The following is a 25,515-nucleotide window of genomic DNA, read 5'->3' as shown; positions in this document are numbered from 1 at the left end:
TATGGAATCTCTATCTCTCGGGCTGCAGGTGGACATGTGAGCTATGTGGGACCCTAATTAATCCCCTCACGTATAGTTCCTGTCCTATCAAGATTTAGGAGCAGATCTACGAGTTTGAACTTTGAAGCTCTCTGCTTTTAAATCCTATCACAAATCTCTCGTGACCACCACGTACCACCGCATTATGGGTGACCTAAACATGTTCCTTAATTTGTTGTTTTCAGATAAATGGTATTTTTTCGTTCATTTAGGGTGTGTTTGGTATAACGGAAAATGTTTTCTGTAGAAAATATTTTTCAAGAAAATATTTTTTGTGGAAAATATTTTTCAAGAAAATGTTTTCTTGGAAAACAAGGAGTAATCTTATTCATTTTTCGGTGTTTGGTACGCAAATTAAGGAAAATAATTTTTTAAGAGTATTCATAAATAATTTAGATACAATAAACATGAAGCCCTAAACTTTCGAACCAACAACCTTTTTGAACCCATAAATTTCATAAACTTTCGAACAGCTAAACTTTCGAAACCGCAAAATTTCGAACTCCTAAACTTTATAATTTCTAAACCCGTAAACTTCCAAACACATAAATCTCCGAATTCATAACTTTGGAGAGAGGGGGTGGGGTTAGGTGGGTGGATGTGAGGGTGTGAGGTGGGTGAGTGAGGGTGGGGAAGGTTGAGAAGAAGTTTTGGAAAATATTTTCCCTGTTGATAAGGAAAACATTTTTCTTATCATTGGAGAAAAATGAGTTCATAAAGAAAATATTTTTCAAAATATTTAAACCAACCAAACATAGAAAAATTGAAAAACATTTTCCAAAAAATATTTTTCTTCGTACCAAACACACCCTTAGTTCTCAATCGTTTTGTGGCACTGAATATGATTAAATCATCTATGATAGAGGACTAATGCACAGGGAAGAAAAGCTCAAGCAACAAATTTATTGGTTTCATGGCTGATGATAAAATGCTAAATGGAACAACTGCACAATTTATATTATCAGTGTCGGCTGCTCAACCAGTTAAATGAGTAGACATCATTAATTTAATTTGAGAACTTACAAATTAGATCACAAAATAAGAGGTAAATGACTATCATCACAAAAAACTATCATACGAGTGGAAATTACATGCAACATTTATGGTTGTACAACATGGGGAGCCAAGCGAAGAGAAAAATAAAAAAAATAAAAAAAGATGTCCCAACTAAAGTCTTGATATAGGAGTAGTTGATTAAATAGCAGCAGGAGTAAGAGTGGAGTCACTAGAAAATATAAATAGCTAGTTGATGAAATAAAGGTGTGGGGCACAGCTCAAAAGCTAATATTAGGTATTTAGGAAAGTGAAAGTTTTTGGAGTAAAAATTATTGTTCTGTCCAACTTTTCTCATAAAGGAGTAGTCCCCTCAGTTCTCTCGACTGATGCCTTTCCTCTTCTACTAAAGTCATATGTTTTGCATTTGTCGGCAATTTCATATTCAAAGTTAGCTGATTAGAATTCAGCGTTTACTTGAAAAATTTACCAACTGAAATTAAGGTTTATAAAATGTAATTGTTTTTTTATAATTAAAGCGATTTTTATATTTTCTTTTGCAAAACATGGGTTATCAAAATCTTCACGGTGGAAGTTTTCTTTTCTTTTTCTTTTTCGTTTTAATTTGCTGATGTAGAACGACAGATTACAAAGTGCTCATGCTGTCAGTGGGTGATGTTTTATAACCCGACACCGGAATTTCCCATTCATGTTATTTTTATTTTCAGATAAATTCATATATAGTTCAATTAGTTTAGCGTGTTAAAATATTTTTGTAATTTTACTACTCCCTCCGGCTGTCCCACTCTATGTGTGACGATTTTGGAGTACGAGAGTCAAGCTATCTAATTTTTCGTGTGAATTCATACGTATAATCTTCAAGATTTTTAAAATAAAATTTATATATTTCGAGATTGCATAAAAAGTACTAAAGTAAGTTACAATAATTAACTATCCAAAATATTTAAAATGCATATGTAATAAAGAGTGAAAAGTGCATGTTTTGACTGTGTTTATGTATTATTTCTTGTGTGAGTTACGGGAGTTCACACTGCTTTTGAAGTGAAAATATACTCATGACGTGTGTCTTATGTGTAGGAACGAACTTGCACGAAAAATGATCAAATAGGAGAAAAAATGATTAAAAAAAAGCTGAACAGAAAAGTCCCTGACAGCAAAGCGAGGTTCACTTCGCCAGATCGGGACCGGAGCAGAAGAAACCAACTTCTCCAATCCGAAATAGAAGAAGAAATATTCACCCCATACAAACCCTAGAAATAGAAATTCCGATTGAATGGACATATGTCTTCTTTTAGAAAGTAAGGCGCTAGCACGACTAGCAGACCACGTCGTACTCAATCAAATAATGGACACTAACTACGATTTGGACCACGGTTCCCAGGGTTAGAGTATTCCTTATTATGAGCCTACTCAGATCACCATTATTCACAAGGCTTGCTTTACATTGGACCCGATGTTGAGCCTCTCATAGCCTAGTACCGGTGAACTAGGCAAGCGACCCTGCAAGGAAGCCAACTTTTCTGCAAAATCAATGTCCGCCTTGCCGCTGCTTTTGAGCACAACTTTCGTGTCACCAGAAGTCCTTTTTCGTTAATTGGGAGACTGAATGAAAAAGGCATTGAAAACATTTCCAATACCGGCAACAGCTCCCGTTGAAGCAATTGTAGTAACTCCTGCGCCGGTTAATTTTTAACCTTATCATCTTACATAATAATAATAAAGAAAGTTTAAGAAAGAGGGGGAGGGGGGGAAGTAAAGGCCAAAGTCGCTATAAATACATCATAAAACGTGCTTTTGAAGGAGAGACACTACTTTGGAGGGGGAGAAGACTTTGGGGAGGCAAGAACACGCTAGGAGCAAGGAGAAGGATTCAACTTCATATTTTTTTCTCTTTCTTCCTATTTTTCATTGTTAAAAATTCTAGTGTTGTATTTTTACATACTAGCATGAATAACTAATTTCTTATCTAGGATTTTGATGGAACCTTTTGGAGGATGAATTCTTGTTACATTTTTATATAATTGAGCCTTTAAATTTCTCCACTTGTTTAATTACGCGTTTATTTCAATTAAAAAGCTCTCAATTTACTGTGCCTATTTATTATGTATTGCTTGAGAAAGAGTACATATTTAGGTTGTTGTCGAACAACATCACTCCCAAGGTATATGAGAGACCAATACGGTGGGTTTAAAAGCGAGATTAGAGATAACGAAGCTTTGACGTGATCATAGTGAGCGATGCAAAAGTGTGAGCTAGCGTTATTTGAGAGAATATGACTAGTACATTATTATAGTTGCTCGAGAAAAAATTATGATAAGTCGAGCTCATGATCATCAGTAGAAAATACTCAGGCAAAATTATATGAGATGTAGCGGGAAGGATTCTGACATTTGGAAAAATTATAACTCTAGGCTTCCTTAATCTTGTCTCCAACTCTTAGTCTTGTTAGTTGATAATTTTACTGATTTTAGAATTTTTTCATTAATTAGTTTAAAATAAAAATTACAATCTCTATAACTAGAAAATTATTTGAACTTGTATTTCTAAGCAATACTGAATAATTGTAGCTAAGCCTTAGTTCTCTGTGGGATTCGACTCATGACTTTTAGACCGGATTATATTTGCAGCGATCGCTTATCCTTTTTAGGACTAGAGTTAGGCATGATCAATATAAAAAAATCACGATCAAATAAAAATACATTTGACTCTCCAAATAATAACAGATAGAGAGAGTATTATTATTGAATATTTCAATATCCATATGTGGAATTGACTCTTTTTTTTGGTACTGTTGGACCAAGTAAAGTTTATTTTGATGATTGACAAATGAACTCAAGCATGAACCAGGTCCATACACAGTGTACACAGACACGAAAAATTCAAGCACAAGGCATGCACGTGAATGAGATAAGCTTAAGTTGTTATATCTGATATCTCCTGATCGAAAAGGTTGCATAAATGACAAGGAGAAGGACTTCTTACTCGAAGAGAACTTTATCCAAGATAAGGGAGGAGTTAGAGGTTGAAGATAACTAGAACTCTTCCACCATGGAAGAGTATATCATTAGAACTCTAGTTATTTCTTATTCTACTAACTCTATATATTGCAGAATATTCTCATTCTATAGAGAAGCACAAACGTTGAAGTTAAACGTGAGTTGAGAGAAAAATAGCAAGGCATTTTGCAAATAATTCTTGTGTGATTCAAGTGTGCTAACCTGAATCTACATGAACCAGATAGAGGAACCAGTTCCTAGTGTCTGTCTTTTATTCTAGTTCAATTGTAGTAGGTGTTTTCAAGTTGTACCTTTCAGCTTTATCTAAAGGAAATTGTATTAGGTACTTTGAGTATTCAAGTTAGAGTTAATGTGAAGTTGTTGCTACAGTTAGAGATTGGTTGCCACAACGGGATTAGAGGTAATCCTTAGGTTTACAAAGAGTTTTGTAAATGCTATTTTGGCTCAATGATTTAGTGAAGTATTGGGAAAAATCCTATTGAGTAGTAGGTCATGGTTTTTTCACCTTTTGAGCAGGGTATTTTCCACGTAAAAATACTTGTGTTCTTTACTTTCCGCATTTACTATTTTCGCAATAGTAGTATAAGGAACACTTAGAACAACCATGTTCTTCTATAATCAGTGCATGAGAAAATTGGACACCACATAAATCACTCCCCTCTTGTGTGGCATTGAAGTATAAAATATCCTTAGCCCCACTCTCTTGTACCAAGGCTCGCACTTTGCTATTCACATGTACCGTTTTGGATGAACCGGGTTCTTTGGGAGTGGTGTGGACTTCATAGTCACAAGCAGTCAAAGTGTTTGTCCCAAAGTGATAATTGCTTGTACCAACCTCCCATTTCTTGATGGGTACCTTAAAGTGTATGAGTACAACCGTGAGAATAAAACCATAGGGTATGGCATGCGTTTTGGTGCCAATCAGAACCCTATCGAGAAGCTGCATGATAAATCCAGGCCAATTGATTTGCCTCCCACTGTCCAGACATTCCATAAGGACCAGGTTTATGAATGTGGCAATGTGCCTCCTTTCCTGCCTAGGCAGCACAACTTTGTTAAAAAATTCGAACAACACTTTATGAGGTGGCTTCATCTCACTTTTGTATATAGCCTTGCGCTCAAGCTCTTCTTCATTGTCACCAAATTTTCTTGTAATGGCAAGGGTAGTAGGGAGATTCTCTAAACTTGGCCATTTGAATTTCTTGTAGTCATTGTACCCTGCAACAGGTACACCTAAGATCTCTCCTAGTTCCATGTCATCAAAACTCACTGTCACCCCCTTCACTACACTGGTGACTCTACCATTCTTGATCTCACAATTTGCCATGAACTCCACAATCTCAGTCCTGGCAAGCTTTCCATCCATCTGAAGGACCATGTCCTTCCAACCTTGCAATTGTAATTTTTCCAGCAGCATCGCCATGCCTTCCTCCTCCAAGTTCCTGTGAAGTCTACCTTTCAAGATAGATCTTTTCCCAAACTTAACCATTTTGTTCTTGTCTGCATCAGATTCTTCTTCGTATTCTTCTTTTTCTCTACTCCATTCTTCTTCTTTCATTATTTTCACTTTGCTGGACTTCAAGGCAGACCTGGTTCTTTTGACCAAGGTAGATGGCCCTGCAGACTTTGTCTTTGAAACAAACTTCTTTATAGAAGTCTTGATGCTCTTTGCCTTTGGAGTCACAACCTCCATTTCTTCTGCCTCCTCTTCATCCTGAAGAACCGGGCCCATCTCATCAATTTCAACTGCCTCAACAAGCTCAACCACCTTCTTATTTCCCTTAGCAGTAGGTTTTCTCTTACTTTCTTCTAAGGCCTTTCCTAGTTCAGCCCCACTTTGTTTCTTATGATTTATTGTAGGAGGAGTCTCTATAGGGATAGACGAGGCAACCTTTCTTTTCTTGTTTGCCCTAGTAGTACTAGGGACTCTAACTCCTGAACTCCTTTTCTTTTTAGGATTATAACTGTTAGACACCTTTTTCAGTAAGTCTTCAAGGGGTTCCTGCTCAGATGAAATAGGTTCTTGAACCTTCTTCCCCAATCTATCAACCCCTCAGCAGCTTCTCCAGACCCACTTCCCTTTTTTTCTTTTCCACCCGATTCCTCACTCCCTCCTTCCATAACTCCAATTTATTCAATCAAACCAACAGGGGTGGGTGAAGATTCAGCCACTCATTGTCCCATTCCCCTCACATCACCTTGAGCGCCCTCACTCTCCTTTTATTTTTACCACTCATTTTCTCAAACTCAGCAGTCTATATCCCAATCACTTTTCCTACCAAAACAAATCTAGTTTCCAGATTTGCTGTAACCTCAGAGGTTACTTCAGATGTAACATTAGGACTAGATTTTACCTGCTCTGTTTTAGCTGAAACTATTTCTTCCCCCTCAGTTGTAAATTTGAAAGATTCTTCAGATTTTTGGGGTTCAACTCCCTTACTTGCCCTCAATTGCTTATTGATTTTCTTGATTTATTCTTTTCCATCAACAACCTTGCGAGCCAGCATCTTGAACCTTCCTTTCTTAAAGGTGGGTGTGGTTGAAGGTGTGATGGATAGTTTGGGTATTGTTTCTTGTGTGGTAATGAAGGATTCTCAGAAGGGTTTGCCATCGCTGTGTTTAGGTATGAGAGAAGATGAGTATTTGTGTGTTTGGAAGATAAGAGAAAATAGAGAGAATTTTTTACGGCTTGGAAATTAAGAATTGAAGAAACAATTAAGGCCTAATCAATTTAAAGAGGTAGAGTTTAATTGGGTAATGGCTACTTTTTTAGAAGTTCAGAAGTTCAAAGGTCTAATCAACCTGGGAGTCAGTTTGAGGAGACTTTTGTGACTCTCCCTAAAATCTAGGCACTTATTGTGTTTTTGGGGCTCTTTTGAATGAAACTGGTTCATTTCGTAATGGATAAGCTCATAGAGGTTAGGATTAAATGGGACTCTCCTCTTGATCATAATCCAAATATAATTATTCCAAAATATGTAGAGTGGAGAATACGTACCAAGTAATCTTGATGAACCAAATTCTTCACTGAGAAATCTCTTGTGTAATTCTGAATTTTTTAAGAAAATAGAGATAATATCATTAGAGATTAATGAGTCATTTTAGCAAATGGCACAATAGTATACTGATGAAAGTATGAGACTGAGCAAAATCTAATCTAATTATGTACAAAAATTCACAATTTCTCTAACCAATTTTTGAGTTAGAACTGGTTCCTTTTAGGTGATCTTAATCATCCCAAATTCTAACCTATTCCTTTCAAAGTGATCTCTACTTAGAGCTTTTGTGAAGATATCATCTATTTGCTTGTTAGAAGCAAAGAATTCCACAGTGATCAAATCATTTTCATAGTTGTCCCTCAAAAAATGATGCCTAACATCTATGTACTTAGTTCTCTTGCGATGAACCGGGTTCTTGGTCATACTAATTGCACTAGTGTTGTCACAAAAGATGGGATACAACCTATATCAATTCTAAAGTCCATTAATTGTTGTTTGATCCATAACAATTGAGCACAATATGAGGCAGCAGCAACATACTCAGCTTCAGCAGTAGATAAGGCCACAGAATTTTGCTTTTTGGTGGCCCAAGACATAAGACATGAGCCAAGCAAGTGTGCCATACCTGAGGTGCTCTTTCTAACCATAAGAAACCTGCATAATCAACATCAACATATCCCACTAAGTTGAAATTACTACTTTTTGGATACCATATACAAGGGTCAGTGGTGCCTTTTAGGTATCTCAAGATCCTCTTGACAGCAGTCAAGTGAGACTCCTTTGGACTTGCCTGAAATCTAGCATAAAGGCCTACACTGAAAACAATGTCAGGTCTGCTAGCAGTGAGATACAACAAAGATCCAATCATTCCCCTATACAACTTCTGATCAATAGATGAACCCGGTTCATCTACATCCAATTTTGTGGCAGTTGCTTTAAGAGTGTCAATTTCTTTGAAATCTTCCATTTTAAACCTTTTAAGCAACTCTTTCACATACTTATGCTGATATATCATAGTTCCATTTGAATTTTGCTTAATTTGTAAGCCTGAAAAGAAATTAAGCTCACTCATCATACTCATTTCAAATTCACTCCCCATTAGTTTAGCAAATTCTTTACTTAACTTATCAGTAGTTGCTCCAATAATTATATCATCGACATATATTTGAACTACCAAGAGATCTTTACATTTTTCTTTCAAGAATAAAGTATTGTCAATTTTAGCTCTCTTGTAGCCATGCTCAAGCAAGAATTTTGATAATCTTTCATACCATGCTCTTGGAGCCTGCTTGAGCCCATAAACTGCCTTGTCAAGCCTGTACACATGATCAGGATATTCCTTGCTTTCAAAGCCCGGAGGTTGTTTGACAAACACTTCTTCCTTTAGATATACATTGAGGAAGGCACTCTTGACATCCATCTAATGGAGAGTGAATTCCATATAAGCAGCAAAGGCTATAAGGAGTCTAATTTCCTCCAATCTTGCAATTGGAGCAAAAGTCTCATCATAGTCTATGCCCTCCTCTTGACTATATCTTTGAACCACAAATCTTACCTTGTTCCTTATAACTGCTCCATCTTCATCAAGTTTGATTCTGAAGATCTATTTTGTGCCAATTACTGATCTGTCCTTGGGTCTTAGTACCAAATGCCAAACTTGACTTCTCTCAAATTGGTTGAGTTCATCTTGCATTGCATTCACCCAGTCTACGTCTTGCAAAGCTTTAGCAACATTTTTAGGTTCAATAAGAGATAAGAAAGCATCAAAAGCACAAAGATTCTTCAACAAATATCTAGTTTTGATTCCAGAGGTTGGATCAGTAGTTATGTTCTCAATGGGATGAGAACTTTGATACTTGTAAGGTTTCACAACCAGCTAGTTTCCCCTAGATGTTCCTTCAATGTTTTGTTGTTGAGGAACAGGTTCATGGACAGGTTCCCTCGAGATTTGAGGATCACTTCCTTTTTGTTCAGTTCCCCCTGTCAATTTGCCCTGGGTGGAAGGATCTGTTCCATCTCCTGTTCCTTCCTCTAGTGTAGCTTCAGTCTGGGTTGTGGTTTGATTTGAGTTTCTTACCAGCCCAATTGCTTCATCATCATGTTCCTCCCTCTCAGAAAGAATGTTAGTTTCATCAAAAACCACATTTACACTTTCTTCTACACACATAGTTCTTTTGTTATAGATCTTATAAGCTTTACTATGTAAAGAATATCCCAGGAATACTCCCTTATTACTTCTGGGATCAAACTTACCTAGGGAGTCTTTACCATTATTATGCATAATGCAGTTGTATCCAAATTCCCTAAGATGGGATATGTTTGGCTTTCTTCCTTTAAGTAACTCATAGGGAGTCTTCTTAACAAGAGGTCTAGTCATGCACCTATTTATGATGTAACATGCAGTGTTCACAACTTCTACCCATAAACTATGGGGCAGAGTACTAGAAAGAAGCATAGTCCTAGCCATTTCTTCCAATGTCCTATTCTTTCTTTCAACTACTCCATTTTGTTGTGGAGTCCTAGGAGCAGAAAAATTATGATTTATGCCATGCTCATCACAAAATTCAGCATTCTCAAATTCAGTACCATGATCAGACCTAATTGATACAAGTTGATTACCTAGTTATTTTTGAGTTTTTCTAACAAAAGAAGTGAACATGTCAAATGCTTCATCTTTAGATGTTAAAAATAATGTCCAAGTAAACCTAGAGTAATCATCAACAAGCAACATCACATATCTCTTACCACCTCTACTCAATGCTCTCATTAGTCCACAAAGACCCATATGGACGAGTTCCATCGTCTTGGTGGTGCTTACCACTTTCTTGATTTTGAAAGAGGATCTTACCTGCTTCCCCCTTGCACAAGCCTCACAAACTTAATCTTCCTTGAACTTAATGTGAGGCAGCCCTATCACCAAGTCCTTGGAGACTAGTTTGTTGAGTTGACTTAGACTGACATGTCCAAGTCTCTTATGCCAAAGGAGTGGATCATTGTCCAACATACTTAAGCAAGTGAGTTCATTATCTGAAAGTGTGGATAGATCTACAACATATATGTTGTTCACTCTTTTTCCCTGCAAAACTATCTTGTCAGTGGTAAGATTAATCACAAAACATTTTGTAGAGGTGAATGTTGCCATGTTACCTCTATCACACAATTGTGATATACTTATTAGACTGTACTTCAGTCCATCTATTAAGTAGACGTTCTCAATAGAGTGAGAATCAGTCTTACCTACCTTTCCAAACCCAATAATATCACCTTTCTTCCCATTTCCAAAGGAGACATTACCTCATTTAAGGTCCTCAAGTGAAAGGAACTGGTTCTTGTTTCCTGTCATGTGCTTTGAGTAGCCACTATCCATGTACCATATTTTGCTGCTCCCCTTCACTTGGGCTTGCAAAAAGAAATCAGGGGTTAGTCTTAGGAACCCAAACTAGTTTGGATCCCTTTCTATAGGCAAAAGAATGAATCAAATTCTTTTTAGCCCAACTCAGTAGCCTATTCTTTCCTTGAACAAATGCTTTGTTCTTTTGACTTGCCTTTTATTTTGCAGTGCATTCACTTTTATAGTGACCTGTTTTACCATAGTGTGTGCAAATCTTGTTCTCAGGAAGTGTGAGGTAATTGTTTTTGGGATCCCACTTAGGTGCGAGGTTCCCAAAGCCAAGTCCTCTTCTACTGCTACTATGGTGTTCGTGTAGCCATGAAAGTGCATCGGAGGACCTGTTCTATTTACAAGTTCTGTCTAGCTCATTCTTGACCTTGCTTAGATCCTCCTTTAGAAATCTTATCTGCTCATCCCTTTTATACAACTCATCTTTCATTTTTCCTACATTTTCTTCTAGAGTGAGTTGTGTGTGATCAGCTGTCTTTTTATCTGTTCCTAATTTCAGTTTTAGATTTTCAGATCTAAGCTCTAGGACAGTTGAGTCAAGTGCATGAACCTGGTTCTTCAACACAGTATTTTCACTAACCCTAAGTTCTAGGTTTTTGCACTCAGCCTTCAAAATCACACATTCTTTAGACAATTATTCCTTTTCATTGTTTATATCCTCAGATTCATCAATTAGTTCTAGAAGTAACTCAGATAACCTTTCTTTAGACAACAATTTAATCTTGTCTTTGAGATGAATTACACTTATCTTAGTTTCTTCATCAGATTCTCCAATGGTCATAAGTGCTTGTTCATCATCATCATCATCTGAGCTTTCTCCCCAAGTAGCGACCATTGCCTTGGTTGATCCTTTGTTGTTACTTTTCTTGGGTTGAACCTATTCCTTCTTCCTGTTCCTTTGTTTATCTCTTTCCTTCTTCCTTTCTCATAAAGGACAGTTCTTGATGTGGTGATCAGTCTTTTCACACTTGTAGTAGCCATCATTTGTTTGCTTCTTAGGAACTTTTGAATTGCTATAGCTTCGAATTCTTGAAGAACCTTTTCCTCTCCTCAAATATTTCTTGAAGTCCTTGGTGATCATAGACATTTTATCATCTTGCAATGTGTCCCAAATTTGTTTAGCAGTAGTACAACTTTGGATTCTGATGTACTCATCTAGACCAAGTCCACAAATAAGCTATTTCTTGGCTTTAACATTCTTCTCTCATTTCTTCAAGTCCTCAGCAATGCAATCTTCTCTTGTCTTTGGCACCTCTACTCTTTTAGCATTTATCTTCAAGGTAGCCAGTGGACCATCGATGATAATGTCCCATAGCTCATAGTCCTCTCATATAATGTGATCTCTCATCTTGTTTTTCCACCAAGAGTAGTACTGTCCATTAAAGAGTGGTGGCCTAGCAGTGGATTGCCCTTCCCAGCTTCCAGGTGGTGCACTCATCTTGATCTTCTCCTAAGGTGTTAGCCTCTTCAAGGATAACCTGCTCTGATACCAAATGATATTTTATACTTCAATGCCACACAAGAGGAGGGGGGATGATTTGTGTGATGTCCAATTTTCGCGTTCATTGATTATAAAAGAACATGGTTCATCCAAAAAGGTACCTGTGAATAGCAAAGTGCGAGCCTTGGTTCAAGAGACTGGGGGCTAAGGATGTTGAAATTGAAAGGCTGAAGAAAAGGTTGGCAAAAGTAGAAGCTGAGAGAGATGCTCTCAGAGCTAAGCTTGCAAAGGAGAAGGAAAAGAATGATGGCATTCTTCAGGATATGCTGAAACTGCTTCAAGCCAAGAACCAAGAACCTGGTCCTTCCCAGCCTTAAGACCTTCCTAGCCTAGTTAGACCAACCAGTGATCCGGATGGAATTTTTTTGCTCATGATCCAATGTTTTTATTTCTCTTTATACTTTGTGGATGACTAAGTATCAATGATAATTAACTGTTTTTGTGCTCTAACTGTTTGTTGATGCTTCTTAGATGGCTAATATCATTAGATTGATAAATGATGCTTGACTCCATGATTGCATTTGAAGTAGCCCCAGTGGCCATGAGTAATTTCTATTAAAATCTGGTTATCTAACATAATTTCTATGCAACTTTTCGATGATGCCAAAAGGGGAAAGATAGGTTGTGCTTTTACTTTGGACTGTGATATTTATAACTTAATAAATCTGGTTCTTGATGATTAGTTACTTTAAAATGAAAAGTGTTTTAACCTTGTATTGATGTTGAGCTGAGTTGAAAGAAGGATTATGCTTATGAAAAGCACAGAGTTTGTCATCATCAAAAATGGAGAATTTGTTGGCCCAAGTGAAGTTTGTTTTGATGATTGACAAAGGAACTCAAGCATGAACCAGGTCCATACACAGTGTACACAAACACGAGTAGATTCAAGCAGAAGACAAGTACGTGAAAGAGATAAGCTTAAGTTGTTATATCTGATATCTCCTGATGAAAATGTTGCGTAAATGATAAGGAGAAGGACTCCTTACTCGAAGAGAACTTTATCCAAGATAAGGGAGGAGCTAGAAGTTGAAGATAACTAGAACTCTTCCACCATAGAAGAGTATAGCATTAAAACTCTAGTTATTTCTTATTCTACTAACTCTATATATTGCAGGATGTTCTCATTCTATAGAGAAGCACAAACGCTGAAGTTAAATGTGAGTTGAGAGCAAAATAGCAAGGCATTTTGCAAACAATTCTTGTGTGATTCAAGTGTGGTAATCTGAAGCTACATGAACCATATAGAAGAACCAGTTCCAAGCTACATTAACTTGAAGTTGTCGCAACAGTTAGAGGCTGGTATTCACAACGGGATTAGAGGTAATCCTTAGGTTTACAAAGAGTTTTATAAATGCTGTTTTGGCTCAATAATTTAGTGAAGTGTTGGGAAAAATCCTATTGAGTAGTAGGTCGTGGTTTTTTTACCTTTTGAGCCGGGTGTTTAATTTTCACGTAAAAATACTTATGTTCTTTACTTTTCGCATTTACTATTTTCGCAACAGTAGTATAAGGAATACTTAGAAGAACCAGGTCCTTCTATAATCAGTGCACACAAAAATTGAACACCACACAAATCACCCCTCTTGTGTGACATTGAAGTATAAATAATCAGGTACTTGTGAAATTAACTCCGCAAAAGGCAAGAAGGCACTTCTCTTTGTTCGATTTTCTTGTTTTTGGAAGTATTTTGAGAGGAAGGAGGACATAGGTAAGATGAGAATACAACTTGTTATCTTCGAGTAGAAAGAGTCGTGCAAATCTCCTCATTCTATTTTTATCAAATGCATCATCTCGATAAATACTTACAAGGTATGAAGAAAAAGAAAATCAGGAAGAAAACAACAACTTTTTTGTTCTTCCATCAGCTTCTGAATATTAAGATGGGAAGAGGACTAAATGACAGATGGAAGCCCATAAAAGAAAATGCGTTTTTCGTATTTCTTGTAACATCTTTCTACTCCTTTTTTCTTTTTCTTTTGCGAGTGCCTCTATTTCTTTATGCAAGGGCATATAGAGCTTTGAAGTATCGAATTCATGTGCATTCAGTACTTTTGATGCAAAATATAAATTTATATGTAAAATTCACTAAATTACAATAAATAGCACATATAAATCCATCACTTAAATATATAATATACTTAATGCTAAAAATTTTAAAAATTAAATTCATAGAGCTTAAATTATGAACCGTCCTGTTAGGATCGGGAACCCGGATAATGCGGAATTTAGCCAAACAACGGTATAATGACAATAACAAAGACAATGAAAGTTGATAATAACTGCAATTAAAGTAGATAAAGAAGACACAAATTTAACGTGGTTCGCTCAAGATGACCTACATCCACAAGCGGAGAGGGGCAATTTACTATAACAATAAGAGTACAAAAGAGAGTACAAAATTAGAGTAAATACTCTAATTAATCCCAAATACCCTAAGGGAATAACCTCACAAGATCACTCTAAAGAAAGGGTTCACACAAGTGCTTCCTATCACTAACTCTCATACAAAATACTCTTAATAAAGGAAGAAAGGAAGAAACAAGAAATGAAGACTCAAGTCTTGTTGGTGTGTTTTCAAATGAGTAGAGAGTCCTCATTATATAGGAAGAGAAAAAAGAAATGCTTGGCCAACAATTGGTCACATCCTCTCAAAATACAAGGCATTAAATAAAAGGCTCCAAATGTGCCACCACGGCTCACAAATAAAAAGCCTAAAAATAAGGCCACCTTTTACAAATCTTCACCTTGGCCAAATTTTGGCTGATATAGTAAATTTGCTTCACCTTCTCCGCAAAAGCCCCAATGGGCATATGTCAAAATTTAATGCCATCAAAATCAGACAAGTTATCTGATACCGAAACTGCAGTAGGGCCTATAACAGTAGAACCCAATAAAGTATAAAGCGAACCAGATCTGTGTGCTTTCATGATTACAAGAGCATCTTGAAAAACTTTTAAAACTCCACCTTCACTAGTGAATTTGCACCCTAGGGATTCTAAAGTGCCCAAAGATATGAGATTTTTCTTCAACTCAGGAACATATCTAAAATCAGTGAGAGTTCTCACCACATCATCGTGCATTCTGAACCGAATTGTACCTTTGCCAATAACGTTGCAAGTAACATTGTTACCCAGTTGGACAACTCCACCTGCAACTGAATCATATGTAGAAAATAAGTCCCTGCTAGGACACATATGATATGAACAACCGGAATCTAAAATTCACTCATTGTCTAATCTGAAACTAGTTTTAGTTACTAAAAATATAGTTCCCTCAATCTCATCAGTTGCTACACTAGCTTCGGCGGTGTCAGTATTTTTGTGCTCATTTTTTTCTTTCTTTATGCTTTTCTTTATTTTTCAGTTTATAGCATTCAGAGATATTGTGACCTTTCTTATGACAATAGCAACACTGTAAATTATTGTATCTGGATATGGAGTCGAATTTGCCCCTAACAAACAAGCCAACTTCCGCTTGAGTTCCACTAGCTTCCCCAGTAATATCACTATCTATATGTTCTTTTGATTTTAAGATAGATTTAATATCCTTATAAGAGATATTATCCTTTGCATAAAACATAGTATCTCTTATATGCTTAAAAGATGGGGGTAGAGAACAAAGCAGTAACACGACTTGATCCTCATATTTAATTTCAGCATATATATTACTCAAATCCATAAGAATGGAATCAAAGGTGCCAAGATGAGAGAGAATAGAGGTACCTTCACCCATACGAATTGTATAAAGCTTCTGCTTCAGGTAAAGTCTATTTTCCACCGTCCTCTTTATATATAAGGTTTTCAATTTTTCTACATGCTTTTGGCTGTGGTTTCTACAGAAACTTCACGTAAAACCTCATTTGAGAGATTTAAAATATTACCTGCTTTTGCCCTTTTGTCTATGACTGCAAACTCCCCATCTGTCATTTTATCCGGCTTCTTCTCCTTTCCTTGTGACGCCAAGTCTAAGCCATCCTGAATTAGGATAGCTTCCATCTTTAATTGCCACATTTCAAAGTTTGCACTTCGATCAAATTTCTCAACATAGGTCTTTGTTAGAGTCATTTTGGCTATTGAAACTAATCCGGTTAGATCCGGTTCTGATACCAATTTGTTAGGATCGGGAACTCGGGTAGTGCGGAATTTAGCTAAACAACGGTATAATGACAATAACAAAGACAATGGAAGTTGATAATAACGGCAATTAAAGTAGATAAAGAAGACACAAATTTAACGTGGTTCGGTCAAGATGACCTACGTTCACAAGCGGAGAGGGGCAATTTACTACAACAATAAGAGTATAAAAGAGAGTACAAAATTAGAGTAAATACTCTAATTAATCCCAAATACCCTAAGGGAATAACCTCATAAGATCACTCCAAAGAAAGGGTTCACACAAGTGCTTCCTAACACTAACTCTCATACAAAACACTCTTAATAAAGGAAGAAAGGAAGAAACAAGAAATGAAGACTCAAGTCTTGTTGGTGTGTTTCCAAATGAGTAGAGAGTCCTCATTATTTAGGAAGAGAAGAAAGAAATGTTTGGCCAACAATTGGCCACATCCTCTCAAAATACAAAGCCATTTATTTGGCCAACAAAGTCTTAAATAAAAGGCTCCAAATGTGTCAACAAGACTCACAAATAAAAAGCCTAAAAATAAGGCCACCATTAACACGCCCCTTTGTCTTTATGTTCTTGGGACAATTGGCAACAAAGTAGATGAAATTTGTATCCGTGTATTGGAAAAACACCTCCTTATATATAAGCTATGCTGAAACTTGAACGTCAAATAGCATCTGCGGATTGCCGTCTGTGTTTTGACAAACTTGGGAGGGGTCTCTGGTGTGACGGTAAAAATTTATTTACGCTCAATCATACTAATTAATTTACCATAGTTAAGTACTAAATTAACGGGAGAATCTGTATTAATTAACTATGGTTAGTGATAATCATATATGTAAAGAAATATCTTATTTATTCATTGGGTATATGTAAACACTTGATGCGAGTAATTATTTACTCTCGTGTAACTAATGTTTAGTTTATATCTTTATGTTTTCAACTTTTTCCACTTATGCACTGCTTTCAAAATTCATATATCTTCCTCAGTTCCTCAAAATGCATTTTGCTATCCTCATTTGCTCGGTTATACTGAATAGACAAGTTATAGTAGATTCAACGATTACTATATACATTGAAGCAAGAATTCTTTCTTCTAATTTTCGAATTCTTTGACGCCTTGAATGGCAGTACTCGGAAATTAAAAATTAACTAACACCTCGTTAAGGATAATTTGTTCAATCTCTTTAATTTTTGTTGTATCTAATACAAAATTCTAAAATATTACGTGTGTGTATATATATATACTATAAAAGAAAATGGGAAGAACTTATCCGCATAATATATTTGCATCAATTTATACTGTGAATGTTAATGGTTCTTTACCCTTCTCTTGTGCAATTGTATTAGTTTTGGAACAAATTGCAAAACTATTTGAATTAACACAAGGGGAAAAAAACTTGATCAGGTGTCCTCTGACAAAAATATTATAAGTCCCTACCTCATTTTGTGGATCTTGATGATTTATTCAGATATAGTTGCATCCCATATTAGTAATATTCAATTTTCAGAAATAGTTAAAGTGCATTTAGTTTTACTTCACTTCTTATTTGTTAATTCAGGTTCTGATCAAAACAAAACAAACCTAACCAGGGAAGGAAGAAATCAAAAGATATTACTAAGTGGTTCTCTATTATTGTTATGGTGTTGTTCTTTGGGAATGATAACATACTTTTTCAACGTGAGAATGATAATAATTATATTGGCCAATACTTGCCTGCTTTTGACTCATGCCGTGCACCAAGTCCTAAAGAAAATCTTACTCCCTACCTACGTGAAATTCCAGAAGCAGAGTCCAGGATATAGTATATATACACATCTTACTTTTATGTTTGAAGGTAAACAAATATTTTCGATAGACTTTCGGATAGAAAATAGGTAAAAAATCTTACTCTTTTTGCACTGCAAATATTTTTATGCATGCGCATATTACTACTCCTATTTTTCAGTTTAAATATTTGTTGTAGTTGTAAACTAAATATGATTCAAAATATATTAATTTCTTAGAAAGAGAATTAAAAAGTTACTTATTACATTCTTTTTTGCATATATACTCCTACTATTTCCAGGAGTAAATTTAAGACAAAATAAGTAATATTGTAGGCGAATACTCATGTAAGTAAGATTATTAAATATCTTCTAAGTGCTGTGCAAAAATGTTACTAATATTTAACATGTATCGTAAATACTTCATATATGTGATTTTTTTATTTATCACTTTAGCCAACAAAATTTGGTTCAGAATATTGTCACTTTATAAATCAAGAAGACATTGATATCTTTCTTTTTTCAGTTCCACATTTATTACTCTTCAAAAAAGGCATGTAATAAATAAAAAAATTAATTAATTACCCATTTAAAGAAACAATAAGAGTAATTTAATGGAATACCCTTTAAGGCCAATGGTATTAAAATATTTTTATTAATAGCTGTGTCAAAATTTGTGAAATGGGAGAAAAACACGGTACTCGGCTCTTAAACAGACAAAATATTTTTCCAAACCACACAAAGTGCAAAAGCATTAAGCACCTGCCAACCTTTCTTACCACCAGCTAGTTACTGTCAATTCTTGCATTTCATACACTTGTGTTGAGATTCTAAGCGTGCGCTCGGGAAAACACATTTCCTTTAATATTCGTAACTTAATGTAGTAAATACATATAAATACACGATCTAATTCATGTTTAAATATATTACGTAATAAATAATGGTCTTTATATACTATTCCCTGCGGAGCAACTTTCACTCTTCAGTCTTTTTACACACCCCATTTCATTACACAGACACAACACCCCTCCCCTCGCCCCCACTTTACCCCATTCCCTAGGTTCTTTGTCTTGTAAACAAATCTGTGTCGGAGATCTAACTTTGTTACATTTGTTACTTCTAAATCTCTGCAAGTAAAACATTGGCGTCCCATTTATAAACACAAAAAAAGATTCCTATTTATAATACTCACTAGTCCACAACTAGTGCCCTTCTTTATTTCCTTTTGCCTCGTCTCTATCTAATAATAGCTGGGTAGTGACAGAGAGGCTTAGGGAGTTCAGCTATGTCGAAGCTTTTCATGGGGTTCTGGGGTGTGTTTTTTGCTGGGTTTTTCTTGTCTAGCAAATTGGTGTATTCTTATGAAGTTGAAGAAGAATTCTTTTTCAATAAAACAGAGGGCCCATTCTTTGAGTCTGTTTATGAAACCTCTGCTGCTGCTGCTGCTGCTGGCATTAATCCCACTCCTCTTATGATTGGTCTTACGCTCATCCCTGGTGCTGCTGCTAGAGGAGCTGGTAAAAACACAAGCACACACATACTGATTTGCTGTCTGTGTTCTTGTATTAATATACTTCTATTGTGTTCACTAATTTTCTCAAGTGTTTTGCTCACCTGGGACATTTTTACTTTTTGATTTTCCTTTATTCCTGTCTTGCTATGGAACAAAAGGGTTACTTTTTAGTTCTCATTCCATGATTCTGTAACTACAAGGTTTAGATCTTGCACTAGATTTTAGTTTTTCAGTGATTTGACGACAACTTTAATTAATTATTCTTTACTTATGGATTCATTGTTAAAATCTTTTTTTAATCATTTTCTAGGAGGGGAAGATTCGACATAGTTGTCAGTTGTTTATTTTTTTTAATTTTATTACTGGTGCTCCTTTTATTAATAATTGTCTCTCTGACTCCTTGTCAAGTTTTCTTGTTTTGATCTTCTATGAGCTCATTGAAAACGATTAGTCCAATTAGTAGATTAAGGGAATTTTTTTTCTCCCTCACATTTTGATTAGCTTTGGTCAATTGTAATTATTGGTGGGCCTTAAAAAAGGTTGTGTAATTAAGACTGTCTTGAAACTGATTGTGGTTCCTTTTTGACTTGGTTCTTTTGCATTTTTACAGTGTGTTTAGATGGAACTCTACCAGGTTATCACATACATCCAGGTTCTGGGTCAGGGGCAAACAGTTGGCTCATTCAATTGGAGGTATGCTAATGGCAGCTCTGTCATTAATTACATTTAATGCTAAGTTAATTAGTTGTCTTAGCTGTCACCATTTATGAGAGTTGGTTTCTTGTTAGATATTGTTGCCTTGCATATTTTTGTTTGAGATTGAGGCTTATTTGGATTGCTTGATTAATTGATTGTGGGGTGGGAGCACTTGGTTAAAATTGATGTCACGGATAAGTGTGTAATATTATGGTGTCGGATTGAGATAAGCTTGAATGGAGTGACATGGACTATGATGATTCATACAGCTGATCCCAACTCGCTTGGGATTGAGGCGTAGTTATCTTGTTGTTGGACAAGATGGTTTTTAATGTAGAAGTTTGGCACCTAATATACTCTCTTTTTATGATTATGGAATTGTACCCCATTTTAGCATCCCATTTTCCTGCTTCCCTAAATTGGGGAATTAAGTATATGTTACATCCAGCATTTTACAAAAATTTCCAGCTCCATAATTGCATTTACTGATTCAGAACCTAAACTGAGTGATGCCTCTTGTGGACAGGGTGGAGGATGGTGTAACAGTGTTAGAAATTGTGTTTATCGCAAAACGACTAGACGCGGCTCATCAAAGTTCATGGAAAAGCAGATTCCATTTACTGGGATTTTAAGTAACAAGGCTGAAGAAAATCCAGGTTCGCTGATAATAATAATTTACACTAAGACTTTTATAGATTCTGCATTTGGGGCTTTTCTTTATTGTCTCTTCTCTGGTTGCAGATTTTTTTAACTGGAATAGAGTAAAAGTTCGTTACTGCGACGGCGCCTCCTTTGCAGGGGACAGTGAGAATAAGGTGTGTAACAGCATGCACCATTTTCTTCTTTTAGTATCCATTTATCATGTAGAGGTGCGGTTTGTCTGCAATAGTAATTAGACGGAGAAGAAAATGACAGCTGAAACTTGTCATACTAACGCATGATGAATCCAAATAATATACTACGTTTTAACCATTTTGCCTTCTTTACGTTCTTTGTCGTCTGGTCTTTTTTGTTTCTTTCTCTTTTGGCATTTTGAGTGGTAGTTGGAGGGAAATGACGTTTACGAAATCGATACTCTTCCTGTGTGAGGTTGGGAAAAAGACAGTGATCTTTTGACTCCCTTTTCTTTTTCTGTTAGCTCAATGACATCTATTGAAACAGAGTGTCTTTGAACTTTTGGCATTTCTGAGCTGCTCTTCCCACATTTCATGCTTCCTGTGAGACTGAGGATGTGTAGAAGTTTAAATTTTCAAGGTTCCACATATCTGTTGCATCTGCTATTCGATATTCTCATTCTTAGGCTTTGAATAATTGTGTATACTTTCTGTAGTTCTTTTCTCAGGGGGACACCGAGAGTGATGGTTGAACAACTAATACTAGCATATGCTAAATTTTTATGGTTAGCATGTGCCCCTTTCTTAAAATCTCACAATTTTGACCTCTAACCATGATACAAGCTTTATTCATCTCCACTGATTAAATCACCTGAAGTTCACGCATATATGTGTGATGACATTAAAGCTTGATAAAGTACAAGAAACATTTGATTTTACTATATAATTTGATTGCATGAGATTTACTTTATAAAAGATTTTGTTAACTTGTTTTTTGTGTAAACTAGTTGTATTGAATTATATTGCATTTCTCTCCAGGCTGCGCAGCTGCAATTTAGAGGTCAGCGTATATGGGAAGCGGCAATGGCCGAGTTAATGTCAAAAGGAATGCGTAATGCCCAGCAGGTCAAAATCACTTCTTGCCTTATCATTTGGGTTGTTCTTGTCAGTCATATTCTGATATAGATAATCGTGTTTCAGGCTCTTCTCTCTGGATGTTCTGCTGGTGGTCTAGCTTCAATATTGCATTGTGACGAGTTCCGAACTTTGTTCCCAAGTAGTACCAAAGTGAAGTGCCTAAGTGATGCAGGATTATTTATGGATGCGTACTTTCCTAATCTTGATACACCTAATATACTTCAATTCTATAAATAAAGGTTTTACGTGCTCTTCAATTCCTTTAGTAACAAGATGATGTAATGGTCGTTTTTTGGACAATATGCAGAACGGATGTATCCGGGGGGCACGCCCTCAGAAATTTATTTCAAGGCGTAGTTAGTGTGCAGGTACCAGACACCTCTAACTCTATATTGGTCAATTTCATTAAACTACTACTTTTGCATGTTGATTGCCAAATACTGTTAACAACTAAAGTGTTTATCTAAGTTTAAGGATTAATTGTTGTCAAGTTTCTATTATAGTTACAGAGATGCTGCAGTCCTCTTACCAAGTCAGCACCCTTGGAGAAATAAAAAGAGTCAAAACTTATGAAGCAATTTCATAGCTACTTATTCTCCCTACATTAATGTCTTTCTTGACCAGCTTAATCAATCCCAAATTACGGGTCGGCCATATGAATTTTCTATACTCATTCCTACTCTAATAAGGTTCATTTTGCTCCTATACTAAATAATAACGTGAACACCGGACCTAATGCAAATGTAACAGAACAACTAAGTCTTACTTATCATTTACTTTGATTGCATTATGTTCTTAACTAAATGTGCATTGATTTACGGGAGGTCATAGGTCTTTTTGAGACAATTTTCCTTTATTAGAGAGAATCGCAAAATAAAAGAACTGTTAGGGGAGTCTTTTTTGCATTTTTTGATAACTATCTCCAAGCATTGCTAAGCAGAATATTCATAATTTTAACAGGGTCTTCAGAAGACACTACCAAGTACTTGTACCAGCAAACTTGATCCAACCTCGGTAACTTTTTTGGTATAATTGCCCTTTCAATATCTGATATCAGTTCATATTACTAATACAATTCCTATATTCCTCCCTTTCCAGTGCTTCTTTCCTCAGAATTTGATCAGCAATATCAAGACCCCTCTATTTCTACTAAATGCTGCCTATGATTCCTGGCAGGTACATTATCATCTCCATAGTTCTTACTTTTCTCCTATTTGGTGATTGCATATTATAATATTTGGGAAATAATAATAAAATTTCCTTGTGCAACTTCCAATAGGTTCAATCCAGTTTGGCTCCTCCAGTAGCTGATCCTAAGGGCTTGTGGCATGATTGTAAACTCAACAATGAACAGTGTTCTGCATCACAAATTCAATTTCTGCAAGGTATGCTCCACTAAGCTGTTAATTTCTTGCCTTTTCAGTATTCTTAGATGCTGGACTTACATGTCGATGAAATACATTTTGGAGCAGGTTTCAGGAATGACATGCTAAATGCTGTTAAAGGCTTCGCTGCCTCAACACAAAATGGTCTCTTCATAAACTCATGCTTCGCGCACTGCCAATCGGAGAGGCAGGATACGTGGTTTGCTGATGATTCTCCCCTTATCGATAACAAGGTACGGTTTGTAAATCCTTTTCTTTCTTCTCTCTATGCTATTTCATTTTCTTTGTGCAAAAGATAATTTGAATTTACAAGTGAATCTGACAAATAATATCAACAAACATTGGAACGATATGCAGCCGGTTGCACTTGCAGTTGGAGATTGGTATTTTGATAGAGCAGGCGTGAAGTCAATTGACTGTGCTTATCCATGCGATAAAACATGTCACAACCTGGTCTTCAAATAAAAGCTACAATCAAATTCTTTTCTGCCAACTTAGCAGAAATATGTTATTATCTTCATATAATCAATTCCCCTCCATTAATTTAGCATTTACAAGTGTAACAAAGTTTAACTGTAGACAATGAATTTAGCAATTTAGTCAGAATTGCAGTTAAACTAGTAGTGCTCGAAGGGTACTCCTGGGCCAGCCAGTGTATCAACACTGTTGATAGTCCTGCTATGAATCTGGCCCAAAGTTTAGCCAAATCAGACCTAAACCGACCCAGTAAAGTCTTGCTGCTCTCTTTGTTACACTTGCATATTGTTCTGTACATCGAAAATTTGCTGGATACTCCAAATATATTTGGGCTACACCATTAAGTTGGTAAAAATTTCACGGGGAGCCCTATTTGGTTGCCCTCATTTAACTTGTACTTCTTACAAGAGTATTTGGATTAATTTACTCTAATAGAATAAGTCACTATATTTTAAATCACAGAAAAACACATTACGTTAAATATGGACAAATATTTAAATAAAATTTAAGAAGAAAATACTTAGATCATACTGAGGGAACATCAGAAAGCGTAGGGAATTTTGTGGATGTAAGGGCATATAACCCAAGACATAAGATGCACACTAGACAATCAGGGCCGGCTCCAAATTTGTGCCTTAGCTCCCAAATTTGGGGGCCCCATTTCTTAAAAATACTCTAGGTTCATCAAGTATTTAAAAATAATAATATTTAGTACTTGTAATATAAAAGTAGAGTTTTTAATATAAAAGAAAAAAAAAATATTTTGATATATAGATAAAGTAATAATATTTGACTTACTTAAAAATGGACAGATGAATAGTTTTCCCCTCCAGTTTTTCGCTTTTTACTCCTTCATTAAACATTTTGCTCTCTTCCTTACTTTTGTCCAAGCCATTCTTTTTTTTTTTCTTTCAAATATCTTCATATTTCAGAAAACCTTACATATTTGTTGTCTTTCTTCTTGATATTTTTACTCACCTTTCTCCAAGATTTCATTACTCACCTTCTTTCTTCAAGATTTCACGAGTTCAAGTGTCCATCAATACTTTTAAGTTTTTAATAGTTCTATAACAATATTGTTTTTTTATCTAAGATTAACAATATCTCAAGAAAAATTAAATAGGTTGGTTGTATTTTCAATCGAGCAAGAATTATTAGAGAAAATCGATTAATAAAAAAAATATTAATAACTTTATATATCAAATAGTAAGAAAAATAAACTTTAAATAAAAATATATCTTATAATTTTTTTTAAAAATTTAGACCTCATATTAAACTTAGGCTTTAGACCTGCTTAGCCCCACTAAGACAGTTTAGCTCTTTCCGTCGACAGTTTAGCTCTTTGATTGCATCGAATTTAGAGCTATATCAATATCAGGGTAAATCTCGACCTGTCTCTTAAATAATTAGTGACCAATTATTCATGGAAATACTTTTCTATAATTAGTTACAATTTGAATACCAGAAATTAATTTTATAAATATCTCTATGCTTCTTCCCCGATATATTCTTCCTAGTGATCTAACATGAAAAAGATCATATAACTATAATAAAATTTACTATAAATGACCATGTCATATCTCCAAATCGGGGAAAGCAGGGGAAGGCTACCTCTTTGTCCAAGTCTTTTTATTAAATAATATGCTCTCTTAGCTGGAAATTATTGATTCGCTTTGATTATTAACATCTGATATTTGATCATTAGACAAATAAGTTTTTCGTTGAACTAAATTGTTTTTCCATGTTTGCTAATAATGATAGCTGTTTATTATTTCATTGCTAATCATGCACCTTAATTTCTTTTCTTTAAACTTGTGGCCCCTAGTGAAGTTTTCTC

At 35.6% G+C, this 25,515-nt stretch overlaps 1 protein-coding gene across 2 annotated transcripts; it reads left to right on the top strand.

Annotated features, from left to right (window-relative positions):
* The first annotated feature begins 16,796 nt into the window (after positions 1-16,796).
* LOC104103888 (pectin acetylesterase 10) lies at positions 16,797-23,818 on the top strand. 2 transcript variants are annotated; one of them, XM_070187968.1, is made up of 12 exons: positions 16,797-16,820; positions 19,980-20,062; positions 20,592-20,721; positions 20,807-20,880; positions 21,718-21,804; positions 21,880-22,004; positions 22,124-22,184; positions 22,777-22,830; positions 22,915-22,992; positions 23,096-23,201; positions 23,289-23,434; positions 23,559-23,818. In XM_070187968.1, exons 3-12 carry the CDS (start codon positions 20,664-20,666, stop codon positions 23,664-23,666), a joined length of 897 nt encoding a protein of 298 aa, XP_070044069.1. In that variant the 5' UTR covers positions 16,797-16,820; positions 19,980-20,062; positions 20,592-20,663; the 3' UTR covers positions 23,667-23,818. The 2 variants fall into 2 exon arrangements, with proteins under 2 accessions (XP_070044069.1, XP_009610135.1); XM_009611840.4 differs by lacking the exon at positions 16,797-16,820 and adding an exon at positions 18,834-19,373.
* The last annotated feature ends 1,697 nt before the right edge of the window (positions 23,819-25,515 follow it).

The sequence above is a fragment of the Nicotiana tomentosiformis genome, chromosome 11 (genome assembly GCF_000390325.3).
Source record: "Nicotiana tomentosiformis chromosome 11, ASM39032v3, whole genome shotgun sequence".
NCBI lineage: Eukaryota > Viridiplantae > Streptophyta > Magnoliopsida > Solanales > Solanaceae > Nicotiana > Nicotiana tomentosiformis.
The sequence above is the reverse complement of the archived record's forward strand: the minus strand, read 5'-3'. Positions and strand labels throughout refer to the sequence as shown.